The sequence below is a fragment of the Amblyomma maculatum genome, chromosome 6 (genome assembly GCF_055883805.1).
Source record: "Amblyomma maculatum isolate TAMU_Amacu chromosome 6, ASM5588380v1, whole genome shotgun sequence".
Classification (NCBI taxonomy): domain Eukaryota; kingdom Metazoa; phylum Arthropoda; class Arachnida; order Ixodida; family Ixodidae; genus Amblyomma; species Amblyomma maculatum.
This window is the reverse complement of record NC_139349.1, coordinates 7,216,809-7,235,759: the sequence shown is the minus strand read 5'-3', so window position 1 is coordinate 7,235,759 and position 18,951 is coordinate 7,216,809. Positions and strand designations below refer to the sequence as shown.

General features: G+C 45.8%; 1 protein-coding gene across 4 annotated transcripts in view; it reads right to left on the bottom strand.

The window, feature by feature from the left end:
* Nucleotides 1–79: 79 nt before the first annotated feature.
* Nucleotides 80–18,951, bottom strand: part of boi (brother of ihog) — a 55,552-nt gene continuing 36,680 nt past the window's right edge. For 2 of the 4 annotated variants that reach the window (XM_084605950.1, XM_084605947.1), the window contains exons 14-17: nucleotides 18,068–18,256; nucleotides 16,224–16,330; nucleotides 15,977–16,061; nucleotides 80–280 (exon numbers count right to left, since the gene is read on the bottom strand). In XM_084605950.1, coding sequence (XP_084462076.1) covers nucleotides 243–280; nucleotides 15,977–16,061; nucleotides 16,224–16,330; nucleotides 18,068–18,256 — 419 coding nt within the window. In that variant the 3' untranslated portion in view covers nucleotides 80–242. Of the gene's footprint in view, nucleotides 281–15,971; nucleotides 16,062–16,223; nucleotides 16,331–18,067; nucleotides 18,257–18,951 lie in introns of all 4 variants that reach the window. The other 2 variants (XM_084605949.1, XM_084605948.1) reach the window with 2 other exon arrangements.

Here is an 18,951-nt window from a genome sequence, read left to right as displayed (position 1 = left end):
AGATCATGTCGCATGGCACATAAGAGCTCCGTTTTAGTCTGTTGCTTGCCATGCTTTTATTCAGTCACAAATGAAGCATGTGCAAAGCTGTAAGAATGTTGAAGAAAATAAAAATAAAGACAATGATACAAATATTTAATAAACATGTATATAAAATTCATTGTACAATGCAGTATGTCCAGGAGATATTGCATACAACGCTCAGCTCCAACTTCTCAAGCATAAATACAAATGAGATTCTCCTAGACATCCTCTGCTTTCACTATGATGTCTTCGGCACCTGCAGAAAAATAAAATATAAAGTTGGTCAGCAGAACCATCGACATAGAGTAGCTCAGGTTTTAAATTTTCTTAATCGGCAATGTAGTTCCAAATCTGTAACGTCAAAAATCGAAATTTTTTAGCACGTATACCTCGCTTCTAGCAATGTACATTTTAAAAATGGTGTTGCTATGTCGTAGAAGTAGCGAACGTGACTTCCGCGACAGTATCATGCCCAGCGAAGCCGTATTAAAAATGAGCAGTGCGGGAAGCCAGCTTTACGTGCTGTAGTGACCTAGATGGTCATTACAGCGCATCAATGGCTTCCCTTTCCCCGTGAGAGAAGGGAAGCGCGCGAGGAAACAGAGGGCACAGCACGAACGCGCCTAACGGCCAAGAGAAAAAATAAAGATCAGTCTTGGTTTGGAATTCACGGCTTTTGGTTACACATTCCTGGTCTGCGCTTGCGTCCCAACAGTGGTGACCCGGACGTGGCGTGGACACAAACAGCGACACTGACCTGAACACTGTGTTGGCAGTCGATCTAAAGCTGTGTATTTTGATTTTAAATATTCTGAACTGTGTTGCAGACAAAGAGAATTTGAAAAACACAAAGAGAATTTTGTGTCGTCTACTGTTCCTTTGTCTTGTGTTTCGCGCTGCTTTAAAATGAAGAATTTGAAAACCCGGATTCAGCTTTTATGTTGATGGCCTTCGATTTGCTGACATGTACATAACGTCCACATTGTTGTACAATTCACCAACACACACTACAATAATATATCTCTCACAAGGTTTAATATCACACCATGTAAAGAGTAAGAAAAAAATAAATAAAAAAAGCCCAGCATTATTATTGCAGCTTTTATGGCTGCTATGGCTGTGACACTTGGATGTCACAGCCATAACTTGAATCCAGAACAGCACAAGAGTAGAAATAATGATGAAGTTGTAGGTGAATATTGTGTGGTGGTCCATGTAATTGTAGTCTCATGCATCATTAAAGAGAAGGAAACATGAACTAAAATGACGTATCTACAGTACTTTCTGGTTTCCGAAACATTTGAAATGCCACAAAGGTTATGTTCATTACCTGTTAATTTCAAAACATAACAGCATAAGAAAATGATGAATGAAAAAAAAAAAAAAAAAAAGAATATGAAGACAGCTCCTAGCAGAGACCTACTTTCAAAAGAAGGGCAGAGTTATGAGTTGTGTTGGGGTTTATGGAGCGTGAACAACTGAAGACATCAAGCGCCAAACAGAAGGAAGACTGTCCTATTTATGAATTCTAGTTATTTCACTATGTATAGCATTTGGTTATCCCCCTATACGGTCTACAATCATACACAGAATAGCCTTTTAACCTTCTGTTTGGCACTTGGTGTCTTCAGTTGTTTATTGTGCCATAAAACCCAACACAACACATAACTCTCTGCCCTTCTTTTGGATGTAGGTATGTGTTGTGCCTTTTCTGCTAGGATTTGTCTTCGTGTTCTTTCTCATTCTTTGCATTAATCATTTTTTTTTTTTCTGCTGCCATGCCTTGAAATTAACAAGCAATGAACATGACAACCAGTTGTCCCAGCTAACTTCAGCCAAGGGTTAAAAAATTTTTTTCTTTCGTAGTGAATTAATAATTGAGATAATTTTTCGAATTTAAGAAATATCGCTTTTAGACAAAAAAATTGGTTTTCAAATTGAAGAGCACTTTCAGAAACCCTCATTCTATTTATTTTCAGTAAAGAAAGCTTCACGTGTGTCTTTCTTTCCCGAGCTCCAAAGAAAACTTGCGAAATACAAAAACTATCATGCGAATAGTGCATTCGCGCGGTGCGATTGTGGTGCTCCCAATCGTGGTTTGAGTGAACGAAATTAACTGCGGCCATGACTCGACGACCTTGTTACAGCAGCAGGCTGATGTGTTGGCGATGGTTGCAGCGAGCTCGCCACGCTCACTGTAACTTGCACCGTCAAGTGCACTGACTGGCTGATGCGAATGAAGAAACCATCGCAGACATATTGGTCTGCCGGTGCATAGGGTCTGTGCAGTCACGGCTGCAGCTGATTTCGTTCACTCACATCACGATGGGGAGCAGCACAGCCATGGTGCACGTCGCGTGATAACTTTTGTATTTTGCAGGCTTTCTTTGGAGATGGAAAGAAATATACGCATGAGGCTTTCTTTATCGCAAATAAATAGAATGGGGGTTTCTGAAGGTGCTCCTTCAGTTTGAAAATCACATTTATTGTCTACAGTCATATTTAGTAGTACTATAGAAAAAATCACATTGATTACTAATTAATCACTGCCCGTTGTGTGCAAGACGACTGGCAGCTCTATGCAACTGGCTTCCCAGGCCTACCTAAATTGTTTTAATTTTTAATTTTCAACCTTTGTCTAAAGTTAGCTGGGACACCCTGCATATTTTGTTTAAGACATTTGCAAAACCTAAAAATACTGGATAAATCAACACAGGCATTTTCACCTAAAAGCAGCGCTGGATGAAAAGGAATTTGGTTACTCTACAAGAGCATTAATTTTTTTTGTTTTGTTTTAAGATGTTGCCATGAGAGCAAAATACGGTTTACTGTAAGCTCATCTCTGCATGCACCACACAGCGGCTTGTCTTTAGTTAGTATGAAGTTATGTGCAAGGTGTGTGCATGTTCTATGTGGAGATTGCATACAATCACTTCCTTGCAACATTCTTGGTACATATGTGCATGACTTCCACTCTTCTAACACTGGCTTTACTTTGCGCAGTTTGCTACTGCGTTGTTCCAAGTAGATCGCCCTTTTTTCATCAATTTACAAAGCACTAATTTCATGTAATCTTTAAATGGTACGTTTACTTTATTTGCTTGTCACAAGCTCGAGCAGTGCACAAATCTGCTCCCTGATTACCGTCGATTCCGGCACGACTCGGGACCCAGAAGAATTTTATACTCCGTCCTTTAACTGAGACCCTTGTTATACTGTGCATGATGTCCACAGTAGTGGTGTGAATGGTTTTTTTTTTTTTTTTTTTGAGTGAAGAGTTGTGACAACACTTCTTTGTATATAATAGTGTTTATGATGCACTTTATTATTACAGTGAAAGCTCGTTAATTCGAACTGACTGTTACGGTCCGCCCAAGCTGCATAGGTGTCTATGGGTAAACCAACTCGTTATTTCGCGCGCACATCGGCACCTCCATCGATAATTCGAACTGCGCGCTGCCACGGGGGCAGTATTTCAGACTGTACAACAAGCTTTCTTAGTGTAACGATAGGTGGCGCGAACGCTCCGATCCAATCCAATCTAGTGCACCCACCGTCATCACCATCAGCGTATAGCCCGGATGAGCGGGGTGAGGTCAGCGAGGCATCGCGGCTGTTCTTTCACGTGTTGTGCGCCGCGCATATGTTGTTCTTTGTGCTGTGTCGCTAGGTGGGCTCGACTGTTGTGCCTTTCGCAATGTGCTCTCGCAGCAAAGGATACAGCGCGAAAACACTGAAGGAAAAGGTGGAAATCCTTCATGAAGTGGATGCCGGAAAGGCAAGCAAATTGGAAATTGCTAAGGAGCATTGCATCCCTAAAAGCACGCTCTCAACTTACATAAAAAATAAGAGAACGATTGAGGATGCGTACGAAAATGAAGTTTTCGCCAGCAGTCGCAAGAGACTTAGGCCCGCGAAGCACCCGGAATTGGAGCACGCGATTGTCAGCTGGATCAAAGAAATGAGAAGCCAGGACATTCCACTGAGTGGCCCGATGGTCATGGCGAAGGCGGCAGACTTTGCGTTTCGCCTTCACATCGAAGATTTCAATGCTTCAAAAGGCTGGCTTCATCGCTTTCGGGACAGGCACAACATCATGTTTCGCACTTTGTCGGGCGAAAGCAAAGATGTGAACAGCGAAACGTGCACAATATGGCAAATGGGTGCTTTGCAGGAGTACCTCGAAGCCTATTCGCCACATGATATCTTCAACGCGGACAAAACCGCGCTATTCTACAGGCTGCTACCAAATAAGACGATGACTTACAAGGGAGACAGCTCTGCAGGCGAGAAGCGTAGTAAGGAGCGCGTAACCGTCTTGGTCGCAGCAAATATGACCGGGACGGAGAAACTGCCCCTCCTTGTCATAGGAAAGACTCTGAAGCCTCGCTGCTTCAAGAACGCTAATCGCAAAGCGTGGATGACGCGAGAAATATTCAGGCTGTGGCTGATCAAGCTCGACCGTAAGTTTGAAATGAGCGGAAGAACGGTTCTTTTGATTGTGGACAACTGTTCCGCACACATGGTTGATGTGGACTTCAAGGCTATAAAGCTCGTCTTTCTCCCACGGAATACAACTGCAGCTCTGCAACCGATGGATCAGGGCATCTTGAAGAATGTGAAGTCATTCTATAGGCGCCACATGTTGGAATGCATGGTTCTGTGCTCGGGCATGAAGGATTACACTGTGACGCTACTCACAGCCTTGCATATGTTGGTGCGTGCCTGGGATCAGGTCTCGGCAGCAACAGTTTCTAACTGTTTCCAGCACTATGGCTTCAGTGTGGCCGATGATGGCCCAGGCACGGAAGCAGCTTATGAGCCCAGTCAGCAGGAAGTCATCCCCGCAGGTTTGCGTGATGCGCTAGAAGACGTAAGCTTCGACGACTACATAGACGCAGACAGCTGTGCAGTGGTGTGTGGTGCTTTGAGCGACGAGGACATCATCGTGCAGGTAACAGGTGAAGAACCTGCCGTCGACGATGATGAGAAGGACGAAGGAGAGGCGCTAGTGCGACCCTCTGATTCGCAAGTGAAAGAGGCAATCGGTGTCGCGCACCTATTTTTCAGTTTCGAGGAGGGCGAAGATGATGCTCTGCGTTACTTTCGCACTTTGGAAAGCAAAGTGATGAACATTGTTTTTAAAGAAAAAAAGCAAAAAGTGATCACCGATTATTTTCGTCAATAAATAAAGTGAGTTGCAAGTGCTTTCTATACTCGGGGACTTTACTCTTTTATGGTAGCGCAGTGGAAGGTACGAGCGCGCGCCGCCAATTCAGCCTGCGTTTCTGGCTCGTGACCACATGCGAAGAGCACGCTTGTGGAGGCTGGCGGCTCAAGCTCATACCTTCCGCTGCATTGCCCCGAATACAGTCGAACACGGATATATCGAATTCCGGTTATATCGAACTCACGGAATATCCCCTTGAAAATCCCATTAAAAGTATAGGAAAGCCGTGTCATATATCGAATTCAGTTTCACTGGTCGTTCGATATATCGAACTCTGCACCACGCACTAGAAAGTGTACCTTCCCCAATGACGATCGCATCACCCTCGGCCGTTTGCCGCGTGACATTTTCAAGCCACGCGCGGAAGGAATGAGAGGGGACAGTTCGGCTAGGGCAGCGCCGCGCCCATTCCCCAAAGGCGCGCGCATCTGCGGTTATCATTTCCCGCGCGCCAGCATGTGACATTTGCAAGCCATGTGCGTGAATGAGCCAGAGAGAACCGGTGGGAACGAGAGGGGAAAAACGCGATAGAGCGAAGTGCAAGGGTGTGCCCATTTTTTTGCTGAGCTATCTCTCTCCTTCCTCTTTCTCGGCCTTCGTTCGCAGTAGCACGTGCTACGCATGCGCCAAGCCAGCTCAGCCCGTTTTCAGACAGAACGTCGGACGCTTTCTCCAGCATGTGTTGCGAACCCTCTGCACGCAGCGGCTGATGTGGCTATGGCAAGGTCAATTGCTATGGCGCCTGCGGAAGTTAAGAAGCGGCAGATCTATCGTTTTTTTTTTTCTTTTTCTTCTTTGCGAGTCGTTTGTTCTTATCGTCGTGCTGTACGTGCGGCGTAGCGTAAGATATGGCGTAAGGGAGCGGCTTTCTTTTTCTTTTTTTGCGGGGGTCGTTTATTCTTGCATGTATGAATCAACGAAAGCACGCGGTCAGCTGCGATCATGACACCGGCTTTTAGCATTTTTCGCTTCAAACAGCATTTACAGCTACTTTATCACGCTTTCCAATGATTTTGTGGCAGTAGACTACGCCCGCCCCAAGTGCGGCGTGATAAATCGAACCAGGCTTGTGCTATCAAGCCATCACCGGCAGTCTGCCAAGTTCGCTCCCCGCTGCCAGCAGGAGCTATCAAAAGATAAACATGCAGGGACGTTATCGCTGCGCAGCATCTTGGCATGCTGCCAAGAAATGAGCTGTGGATGAGACGACCGAAACGGAGTGCGACATGCAAACGATAACGCTGGCGATTTCTGCCGCGGTGACACAGAAACCTCGTTTTGAGCTGCGGCGGTGGCTAGTGCCGCAGAGGGACGCAGTTCCAACAAGTTGGAAATTTTTTGCTCTGTCGCTGCCGCTCGTCGCTGAGATCGCTTAATCGCTTGCATGTGAGCGAGCTGGCCTTAACGCTTTTTTTTTCCCCCAAATTCTCGAGTGGAAAAGTGGAGGGTGGGTTCATTATGCAAGTGAGTTGATTACGCGACAAATACAGTATTGTTTTTTCGCATCGTAAGTGCCGTCCCGAGCCGATTTCTGTATATCGAATTATCGATATATCGAACTATTTCGCGATCCCCTTCGAGTTCGATATATCCGGGTTCGACTATATATAGCAGCCCAGTCTCAATTGTGGCTCTTTTTTCCATGCCTCTCGTTATTTCGAATTCCGCTTAATTCGAACTCGTTAAGCATCCCCATGAAATTTGAATTAACGAACTTTCACTGTATTTCCTTCACAGCAACAAGGATGGCATAACATTCAGCTGTGAAGATAGATACAGACTGCGGTTTAATGCTGCGGTTTGAGGTTTAGCAGCTTGGCACTAGAGGAACAAGATGCAACAAGCAGCTTATATTAGGACCTCTCATAGCCTGAGTCGCTTTGGGACATTGAACACTACAGACCATAAACAAAACCAGTTTATGTTCCAAAATTAGTGTTCTGACCCTTTAATACAGTGAGATCACTTTAATTTGGAATTTCAGATAATTTGCACTAGCACTGTGGTTCCGGCCGGCGCCTATATAAGTCTACTAGAGTTGGATGCTCTTTAATTTGGACGATCATTTCAAGGCATAACATGTGCAGTCAGCGATGGCCAGTATAGATGGAAGAGTAGTGCTCGTGCACTTTGTGCACACTAAGGCAGGCACAAGAAGAATTAGAGGTTCTCCATTTTTGAAATACAGTCAAACCCACTTATAACAATACAGGTTTTAAGAGGGCTCACCAGCTGCAAGGCAACTCAGATTTGAACTTTTTTTGTCGATAGATGGCAGCACTTAAGCACCACAAAAGGGAGGAAAGTTCTATTCCCCATCCAGGTGTGTAAATTACACCGTGACACGAAAGTGTTACTTCTTCCGCGCACAAAAAGTAGAGCTGAGAACTTTCAGTTGATATGCGGCCAAACCTGGGGGACCGGAGTGGGGGCCAGAGAATGGTCCTTTTCTCCAGTAGCGCACCATTGTAGTGTTTTCCAGTTTGGGTCGCCTATGCCCCCTCCCATCTTTTGTGCGAAGGAAGAGAAGGAAGATGAGGAGGAAAGGCAGGGAGGTTAACTCGTAAAAGAAACCGGTTTACTACTCTTTACAGTGGTAGGGTGAGGATTCTTTGCAGGCAGTACTAAGCAGGGCTGGTTTCGACTAGGGAGAGAGGAAGGTGTGAATCATCTTTTGACAGAGTTGAAAAAGCGTGAAGGGAACCTTCCCCCATATTAGCCTTTGGTTACTGGAAAACAATCCATTGTGTTGGGGACCCTAGTATTCAGCCCCCAGATAAAAGGAAAGAAAGGAACTCCTAGTGCACAAAATCTTGTCTGCTTCCCTTTCCAGCACTGCCTCGGCTACATAGCCACAGAGAGGTGTCCGCGAGTGTATGACCGTTTACTTTGCCTAGTTGCCTGCCAGCGTTCACGTCGCCGAACACATATATCTTCCGCTCCTTCGTACCAACAAGACATGTGTGTTTCGTTCAATCCTTGATTGTGTGTAAAATGAAAGCAACGACGGGATGTGGGCGGACAGTTGGCGATATCCTGTACAAAGAAATCACATCTGAAGCCATAAGGTACGGAAAGGACCACGAGTGCTTAGCACTAAAGCAAATCGAGAAGGAATGCAACGTTGTGGTAAAAGAGTGCGGCCTGTTTGTTGACCAGGAAAACCCCTTTCTTGGCGCTTCCCCTGACACACTCATTGGGGAGGACATCCTCGTCGAAGTCAAGTGTCCGTACTCAGCGAGGGACATTACTCCACTAGAAGGAGTTCGCGCCAAAAAAATAACCTGCTGTGTCGAAAACAAGGACGGAAGATTGCAGCTGAAGACTAACAGCAATTATTGGTATCAAGTACAAGGCCAGCTCAATATTGCTCGCCGTCAGAAATGCTTGTTTGTAATCTGGACCAAAAATGGCATGGGTATTGAGGTGATTTCCAGGCATGAATCGTTTTGGGAGGACGAGATGTTGCCACGTCTCAAAAAAATTTATATGCACTGTTTGCTGCCAGAACTCGTGGACCCAAGAAGAAGCCGTGGCCTTCCAATTCGCGAACCTCATTACATTGTCGAAGCACAGATGACTCGCTCACTCAAGCGACCTTTGAATGCAAAAACTAAAAATGAAGACAGCCGAGAAATCGTCTAGGACACCCTTCCTGACTACAGAGCATCTTTCCCCTTTCTTTTTGTCCCTGTCACGATCATGTATTGAAACAGGTTTCTTGCTACTGGTTTATTTTGTTCAAATAAAAAAAAAATGCAATCTAAACAGAAGGAAAGAGGGGTGGGGGCCACGCCACTCGCGTATGATCTTTTGTACGCAAAAACGGGGCAGCAACCCTAAAAGGAAATCTTCCAACCAATTCCGACTGGTTTGCAAGCTGAAATTCCTTACCTCATATGATTTCCAAGGAAGGCTTAGTAGGCGCCCTACTTTGAGTTGCATTTTTTTTTTGTCGCTGTGTATTTTGCAGCGTGGTGCAGGAGGTCCTGCTAGCTGCGGCGCATACCGAGCCGGCTCTAAATGGGAGAATAAAGGCAGTGGTCGAACGCTTGACTTAGCGAAACCGGTTTAGAAGTGGAACTAAATGATTTTGCCTGCCAGGCTACTCGCCTTTGAGGTCATGTTATTTACACGACGGACCGGTTCGACCAGTTCTCATGAGGTCGGAGCTACAGTATAGCAGAGGTTAGACAAGAAAAGGAACGAAATGGTTATTTCACCCCTTGCCTTGGGAGATGTCAGCGTGTATAGACCTTTCCAACCTGATTGAAGCCATAGGTACCATAGGGCTCGCTGGATTGATTTTTCAGCTGGCTTGGATTTTCAGGTGGGCAATGCAGCAGAGGCTAGGCAGGAAAAGGAAGGAGACAGGATTCTGTCCCCTTGCTGTGGGGAGTGGATGTTCGCTTTTCATGCGGAGGTGTGAAGGGGGAGGTTGGAGAAAGGGTGCGAGGTGATTAGAGCTCAAGAGCCCACTTCCCACATCATGGGCACAAAAACCAACAAAGGCTCATCTCCTTTGCTTTCCTGTCGTGCCTCTTCTACATGCACAATGGATAGGTGCCAAGGATGTTTGCTCCTGCCTTCACTTGTATCCTACTATAGGTCGCCTGAACCACTGCACACCTTTGTTGGGGTGGGAACAATGCTGTGCTCCCACATAAATGGCCCTGTGAGTCACTTATGCTTTGGTGCGAAAAATGTTATATCATCGGGCAGCGGGGGAGGGGTTCTTCTTGACTGCGCCTGGCATCTCACTTCACAGCCCAAGCAAGAAAAAAGGACAGAAAGAAGTCAAGTTGGTCAAAATTTCGAGAAAAACATGCGCGCACTAACACTGACAAGCAAGAGGTTGGTGGTAGAGTGTAGTATTGTCTAAGCAGTTTGACACCAGATGGAGCCACGACGCAAATAGTTAAATTTGGCGCGAACTTCAATTCCCGCAGAAAATACATTCACAACTTTCAGAACCTGTAAAACGCTAACAATAGGTTCGATATGGATAAAAATTGCAGATTAACAATTAGGAAAGAAAAAGGGAGGAAATGTTGCGGAGGAAATTTTGATGTTTAGCCTAGTTTTTTTATGAGATGACAAGGAAGACCGACATATCTAAAAACGCAATTTTTAGGAATATTTGTCTCTGATTTGAAATAAAATGAAGCCTTAAAAATAAAATGTGCCCGCAACATTTCCTCTATTCTCTAAAGACGAAAACGCTGCCACAAACCCCATGAAAATTTAACCGCATTTGGACACGCTAGAGCTTCTGAAAGTTACCATGTATTTTCTATGGACGTTGGCACTGGTGAGCCCTCTTAACAATATATCGGATATAACAATGGGCAGCCGCTGCACCGTCAGGTTTGCCAAGTGTTCTACATTAAAATAAACAGCTTATTACAACAATGTCATATTAAATTATCGGTTATAACAATCAAATATGGTCACTGAAAGTAACAAAAATGCGGAGACCACAAAACCACGCACGTATGCAGACATCGGAGTAGCGACAATAAAAAAGAACCGGGACAGAGCACATTGAGCCAATGCATTGGTAGAGTGCACCGTTGAAGATTGTATGTCGTGGAGACGCGAGGGAGGATGGAGCGCTTCCTCACGCGGAGAAAGAAGGACGGCATAAGGGACTACTAGGCACAGCCGTTTTGAGGGAGAGCTTTGAACGCTCCCCCTGGAGACCGCCCGTGGCCTAGGCAACTGGCATCCTCTCTGCCTCTGCACGGCGGAAAAGTCCATTCTGAGGGTGCACTGACCACGGTGCGCTGCACTATCCTCCCCTATTTGCTTTGTCTAGGCCTCCACTTCGAGGTTGCACGTTTTATGGCAGGCGTGCAGCAGCGTTCGTGCGTGTGTCTAACATGGCTCTTCTAGTGTGCCTCATCATTGCCACGATCTTGCTGGCCCTGAATTTTTCGTGAACAGCAATGGAGGATCCTCATTCAGGAAGCGTGACACAACCGGCACAGAAGAGGAAGGGAACTGCAATACCACTAGAAGTTAAATGGAACATTGTATTTGAACACAAGGATGGCATAAAAGTGTGCAACTTGGTAAGCAAGTATGGCCTGACGCAACTGACAGTATCGACAATCATCCACAACGCGCTCAACATTGAGAACAAAAGCGATGCCAGTAACGCCCATGCAATGGACGACGGCTGAAAAAGGGTTCGACACGGCGCTTACAAAAACATCGAACAGGCGCTCTATCAGTAGTTCTTGAATGTCCGTGCAGCGAACCTGCCGATTAGTGGCCCGATTTTAGTGGAGAAGGTGAAGCACTTCGCATATCTCCTGTGCAACACCGATTTCCAGCCTGGTGGTGGTTGGATTCAACGGTTCAAGGAGAGACATGGAATCGTCTACGAGGCCTACAAACACATAGAACATGCACTCTACCAGCAGTTCTTGAATGCCCGTGCAGCGAACCTGCCGATTAGTGGCCCGATTTTAGTGGAGAAGGTGAAGCACTTCGCATATCTCCTGTGCAACACCGATTTCCAGCCTGGTGGTGCTTGGATTCAACGGTTCAAGGAGAGACATGGAATCGTCTACGAGGCCTACAAACACATACAGTTGAATCCCGCCACAACGAATACCGCCACAACGAAATTTCCGCGACAACGAATAATTTTTTATTCCCCGCGAGTATCCTATAAGAATTAATGGCCTAAATTTCTCTGCACAACGAACCATTTTTGCAGAGCGTTTCCGCTTCAACGAAATTTTCGCGTTCAAAATCGAAACCGAAACTAGTTTTATTGGCGAGAAGTCCAAGTCAAATCCAAAGCCACATTAAGCATGAAATCACGTGATTGCAGTTCCGCCATTTTGGCTTTGTGTCGTGGTCGCGTTGTTCACTCGCTGCCTTTCTCTTCGACAACGACGAGTTTTCACCCGCAGGACACGATGGCAACGCAAGTGAAAAAACGCAAAACTCTTTCCCTTGAGCAAAAAGCTCAAATAATCGCCCAAGCAGAAAGCGGAAGGAAGAAAGCGGCAATTGCTGAAGACTTCGGAATTCCTGCAAGTTCGCTGTCAACGATTCTAGGCAATAAGGACAGCGTGAGAATGGCACTTGCTTCAGGCACATCCTCGAAGCACAAAAAGGTGACGCGGCCCCTCCATGAAGAGTTGGACAAAGCAGTGCATGCGTGGTTTGTGGAAGCACGAGCCAGCAACGTCCCCCTGTCCGGAAGCATCGTCCAGCAGAAAGCCTTGAACTATGCATGCCTACTTGGCATTGATGATTTTAAAGCCAGCATTGGCTGGCTAAACCGTTTCAAGGCCCGCCATAACATCGTTGGAAAAGTGTTGTGCGGCGAGTCAATGTCAGCAGACGTGGACGGAGCAGCTGCTTGGAAGGCGAGTAACATGGCCGGAATTTTAAGCAACTTCGCGCCTGCAGACATTTACAACGCCGACGAGACCGGGCTATTCTACGAGATGTTGCCGGCTAGGACGCTCGACTTCAAGGGGCAGCGCTGTCACGGCGGCAAACACAGCAAAAAACGCATCACAGTGCTGCTTTGCACAAACATGGATGGCTCGTACAAGCGTCCGCCGTTAGTCATAGGCAAAAGTGCCAAGCCGCGCTGTTTTAAGGGAACTCGTAGCCTACCTGTGCAGTACAAGGCGAACAACAAGTCATGGATGACCCGCGCTATTTTCACCGAGTGGATGATGGCATTCGACCGCGACATGAAGCGGCAGGGCCGTAAAGTTTGCTTGCTTTTGGACAATTGTTCAGCGCATCACTCCGACGAAGTCAAGCTCACTAACACGGAGCTGAGGTTTTTCCCTCCCAATTGCACGTCTGTCTTACAGCCTCTCGATCAGGGCGTGATTCTTAGCCTGAAGCGCGCTTACCGCGGGAGGTTAATTCAGCGGCTGCTTTTTAACACTGAAACCGGCCGAGACACGAAGGTGGACTTGTACGTGGCACTGCAGATTATGTCTGCTGCCTGGAGCACACTGGGGCGCTCAGTAATTGTGAACTGTTTCAGGCACGCCGGATTTGCCGAAGGTCGACCCGTACACTCTGCTGGCCTAACACCAGGCGTTACAGACGACGACGAAGAGGCGTCACCGGCTCCGGGGATCGCGGCCGCCTGGAAAACGCTGGGAGAAATAGGAACCGTGCCGCCTAATCTCGAGCTCGACGAATACATCGGCGCTGACGCTTGTGTTGTTGTTCACGAAGATGTGAGTGATGAGCAGATCATAAAAGCTGCCCGGAATGATAAGGACTCTTCCGATGAAGAAGACGTCGACGTACAGGAAGCGCCGGCTGCGGCAACCGCCGTACAGGTGATGGACGCTTTTGATGTCATCAGGAATTTCGTTGCTGTCCGAGACGACGATGTTGCAATGGGTTTGCTGACCGAGTGCGAAAATTGCGTGACGGCGTTGCTCGCCGTGAAGCGTAAGCAAACCAAGCTTACAGATTTTTGGCATTAAACGCCTTTGCTGCTGCTTGGGCAATTCTTTCTGCGTTTCACGTCAAATTTTTGCGATAACGAAGTTCCGCGAGAACGAATTTTTTTTCGTGCACCGTGAATTTCGTTATAGCGGGATTCAACTGTAGAACATGCACTCTACCAGCGGTTCTTGAATGCCCGTGCAGCGAACCTGCCGATTAGTAGCCCGATTTTAGTGGAGAAGGTGAAGCACTTCGCATACCTCCTGCGCAACGCCCATTTCTAGCCTGGTGGTGGTTGGATTCAACGGTTCAAGGAGAGACATGGAATCGTCTATGAGGCAGGCGTGGGTGAGGCAGGATCACTCGATATCGACACTAAGCAGAAGTGGCTTGAGGTAGGATTGCCCCGCATTCGAGAAGCACACACGGACTGGGAGTTGTAAAATGGCGACGAGACTGGGCTGTTTTTCCAGATGCTACCATCAAAGATGCATGGTGTCAAAGGAGATCCCTGTAAGGGCAGCAAGCAAAGCAAATTGCGCGTGACCGTTTTCTTGTGTGCCAACATGGACGGCAGTGACAAGTGCCCCGCTTTCGTCATAGGGAAATTCAAGAATTGCCACTGTTTTTGTGGTGCCCCAAGGATCCCGGTTTGCTACTGTCATAACGGGAAAGCATGGATGGCGCGAACTTTCCGCCAGTGGCCAGTCGAGTTTGATCAGCGGATGCAGCGCGAAGGCAGGAAGGTGGCATTGGTGCTCGACAATTGCACTATGCACCAAACAGCTCAGAAGCTCTTGCATGTGGTAGTTTTTTTCTTTCCACCTAACACCACAGCAGGCTTGCAGCCTATGGATGCAGACATGATAGCTTGCTTCAAGGCACTGCATCACCGATGTGTTTTGAGCAGGCTCGCGCTGAACCTTAACATTTCTGTCTGAGAATGCTGATCGGCGCCACACTTGAAGATCTCGCTCCTGATGGCAGTGCAGCTCATTTTTGGAGCATGGGCAGAAATCAACTGTGGCAGGAAGGCGGGCTTCGCTGGGGATGCCTGTGGCGTGGGAGGTCGCGAAGCTCCTGCCGACACAGAGATGACTGAATTTTGGTTCACAGTGAGCGGTAGTGACGGCGACTCGTCGAGACTTGAGGAATTTTTACATGCAGACGATACAGTTGCGACAGATAAGAGCTGACAGATAAAGCTATGATTGCAGCAATCACTGGCGCAGAGGACGGTGACAGTAGCGACGAAGACGATGAACCGGAACCTGTGCAGGTTGCGTCTCACCAGGAGGCTTTGAGAATGAGACTCCTTGCGGGACTTTGTTCTTGCTCAGAGCCTTCCACTGCACTATGTTCAGCAGTTAGATGTTCTGCAGAAAGATGTCGGCCCGACTGCCATGAAACTGACGCTTACGAATTCCGGGTTTCTTCCCGCTACGAAATGAAAAGTGTAAGCTACCTCGTCTTCATTAATTGTGTAGTTTATAATGTTTTCTTTGTTTATTTTTTTGGCCCAACCCGGTTATAACAATTATTGGCTATAACAATTAGATCTCTATGGCACTTCAATACTGTTATAAGTGGGTTTGACTGAATAGCTCAGTAGTGCCATTTCGGTTTCCTTATCTTCAAGCCATTCTGCAGTTGCGATCGGGCGCACCACTATACTTTCATTTTTATTTTGAAATGGCATCACAATGTTCTAACACCTATGCATATATCCCTCGTGTGCACCCACATGCTGCTTCCTTCATGCCAAAACTACACACTGAACATGCAAAGTTTCATCACAATGTGTGCGTCACTGCATGGACTATGTGGTGAAGCACCCTCGAAATGCAAAGGGGCCTGTTTTGTGAAGAGGCATTACTGTTAATGCGTTGCGAGGGCCTTTATGATTGTGCAGCACTGCAATATTCCCGACAGTGCGTGTAAAGTACAGCACCTGACTAAAATGAGAAAAAAAAAAAACCTTTGTTCTCACTTGGGTTTCATCTCCGATGCACGCAACCATCATACAGGTGCTAATAAAATTACTGTTATGCAAACGGTTTTCTGCAGGTATTTCGTGCCCATTCAATAATTCAAACTTTTGGTTAATTAGAACATTTATTTGGTTCCTTGTAGGCTGAATTAATGAGTTTACTGTACTGAGCATTAATAAAACTGAAAATGTCTGCCACATTTCATACTTACCAGTTATTTAACATGTCAAACTACAATGAGAGCAAATTAAAAGAGCAAGTAAGCACTAAAGGGTAGTGACCTTACTCAAATCCATTGGACTGATCCTGTGGCCATTTGAGATCTGTGTCACTATGGCAGCTGCATACTTCTCCCTGGACAGCTCTGAAAGCTGCAATAAAACATGGCAGCACATTGAAGCACGACAATGATACAAAGGAGCCACTACAGGGTAACTCTACAACTTTCTTATGCTACCAGACATGTGTAAACACAGAATATTAAAATCAAGTGAATGAATTGCAATAAAAAGCCATTGCATGAGTAAACTTGCCTCCATTGAGTCCAGAGGGTTGATGGTGATCCTACTCTGAGTAGTGAAGTAATCCCCGTTCCCCATATGGCCATTCTGCTGCAGATTGCTGTTGTGGTCACTTGTGCCTGCAACACGAATCACTCACTCAGTGTAACAATTCAATGTGCAAAGCAGAAAGGGACCACAGGCTCTTCTATGTCAAAGCAATGACTTTCTATATTTGAGAATGGCGTTATTCACACTATAATGCCAAGTGTGGAGAGAAGCTCTGTCATAATTCTTACATTCACTTCAAGCCTTACAGTGGCACAAAACTTGTCTAAGTTATTTTTGAAACCTGTCATACCTGCAGCGCACAAAAAATACTTTGGCCCATAAACAAGTAAAAAAAAGCACTTCCAATTCCTAATGTAGCAACAGCCTGCCATGCTCTTCAAGGTCGTTTTTGAACTTGGCAGATATGCACGAAGTGGTCAGCAGACACCAGTAAAATTGATTGCTGGGCTAGTTGTTAGCGCCGTCAGTCTTTCCTTTTATGAGTAGACACCAGTTTCAGATGAAGGATAGTTGGGGCACATCAATTGATTCAGCATGTTAACTCTTTCCCTCCCACGCAAAAGGAGGAAAATTGTTCCAAATATACTTGAATTTTGTTTTTGGCTAATTTCATAAAGCTTTTTATTCTGAGTAAAACGGCACCATTCTTTCGATGCAGCAGAAATTCTTCGTCGAACAAATTCCATAAAAAAATGTTTAATGAAGGCTTCACTGCAAGACACCAGTATTCTGCGAAAAAGCATTATGTCGAAGCTTTCTTCACCAAAAAACATTTCAATCCACGCCACTATATCTTCAGCGTCAGGTGGAACTTCAGCTACCCCAGGCTTTTGAGAGAACGAGAAACGCGGCGGTGCAGCAGGCGGATTTGATAAATCTATGGGGCACCATTCACGGCTGCGAAATTTTCCAGTCCATCCACAGAATCGTCATCGTCAGAGTTTTCAAATGACAACACGTCACTTTCCGTATCCGAGTACAACTCTACAGAACTGTCATCATCTGATGAGAAGTCGTCGCAATACTTTCTTTTGTGCGAGCTTTCACTCACGTGCGGCACAGGGGCAGCCATTTTTCGCACGCTGCTCTTACGAGGTGGGAATATGACGAAAGGCGACACACAAAAAGAAAAGCGTGGACAAGTATGGCCATCTGGTGTCACAAACCGTAACTAGATGCAATAGGACGAGCATAGTCGTCATTGGTTCGCTGTGTGAGCAAATTTTGCGCATGACAACTATAGTCGTCATTGGGTATATAGGTACAGAATTTAATGACGAGTATACTCGTCAGCGGGAGGGAAAGGGTTAATGCTACAGAGGACTGCTCTTAAGGGTCAGCCTAAGTGGAATTGTGCACTTAAAATTTCAAGATAAACCTACATGTAAGTCGACCTACAATTGTATACATACAATATATAAGCTTTTCTAGGCCTGAAAAACTTTTATATGTTTTCTCTGCACTGCCAGCACCTTAGTGCAATCACCTGTACTTGTATCTCGTTAGCTTGAAGAAATCAGTGTAATGGTACCCCAAAGATATTTTACAATAAAAATCAGACATTATCTGAATATGTCAGCAAAACACCTTTCAGCGCACAATCTTTTTTAGACTGAAGTGATTTTTGTCAAAATAGCAAGTACCCTCCGTCCCTAAAAAAAAAAAAAAAAAAAAAAAAAAAAAAAAAAAAAAGACACTAATGGTAGGGCAATTTGGTCTTCACACAGGAACACTATCAGAAAGAAAAAGGAAACTTTCCCAAAACAGCCTTCCTCAATATCTCTGATGCCAGAAAGTGCACTGACCCTGCACGCATCTTCTTCTCTTGTGCCTGTGTCGCAGGATGAATAGCACAACAAACACTGCCACGACAAGCACCAGCACCCCTGCCACCACACCAAGGACAATGTAGAGAACGTCCTTGTCTCCAGACACCGACGACTCCAACAGGTCTGGCACGGGGGTCACTTTCTTCTCCCCCATGGATGGCAGTGCTGGAAAGTGAAAGCAGCCACACCTGTAGTAACATGCAGAGGTACAGCGCACAGAATGCCAAAGTGCCAACTGAGCCGAGATGAATCTGACACTACAAATGACCTAAAGGTAGAAGCCCTCCTGCATCACAGTCAGCTGCTCAACTACCAATAAAGCTTGATTTCTGCAGGTATGATGCATTAGTTCAAACCACATTTTGGAGTCAAACACCACTACAATGAAATGGTTAATAAGAAATACATAGAATTAAGACTAGATATATGACATCTAGTTCTTTTAAAGCAAAATCTTCTTATTAACGGATATAACTTCAAACAAACTACTTTAATGGTCAACTCAAGCCAAGCATACCAAATCTTAAATGGTGCATAAAGTTTCTTAGCCATACGATGCAGCAAACTGAAATTATTGCGCATAACCTGGTCCGGTCAGCATAACACAAAATATGTAAAAAACTTTTTCCACTTCAACTAGTAGTGCCCAGAGGAAAAATGAGTTAGCTTCGGTGTCATAAAATCTATATGCTGGCACTCCCATTTTTGTCACGCTTCAAGTACGCAGCCTGCTGAACAATGTTAGGCAGCACAGCACACGTGGTCTGCTGCGTCTTAACAAAGCTGCTAAAAACATTGGAGTTTGCTCCCCGTTCTTCTTTCCTCCATGCATTTCAACATCCTTGCTGTGCATGGCAAAT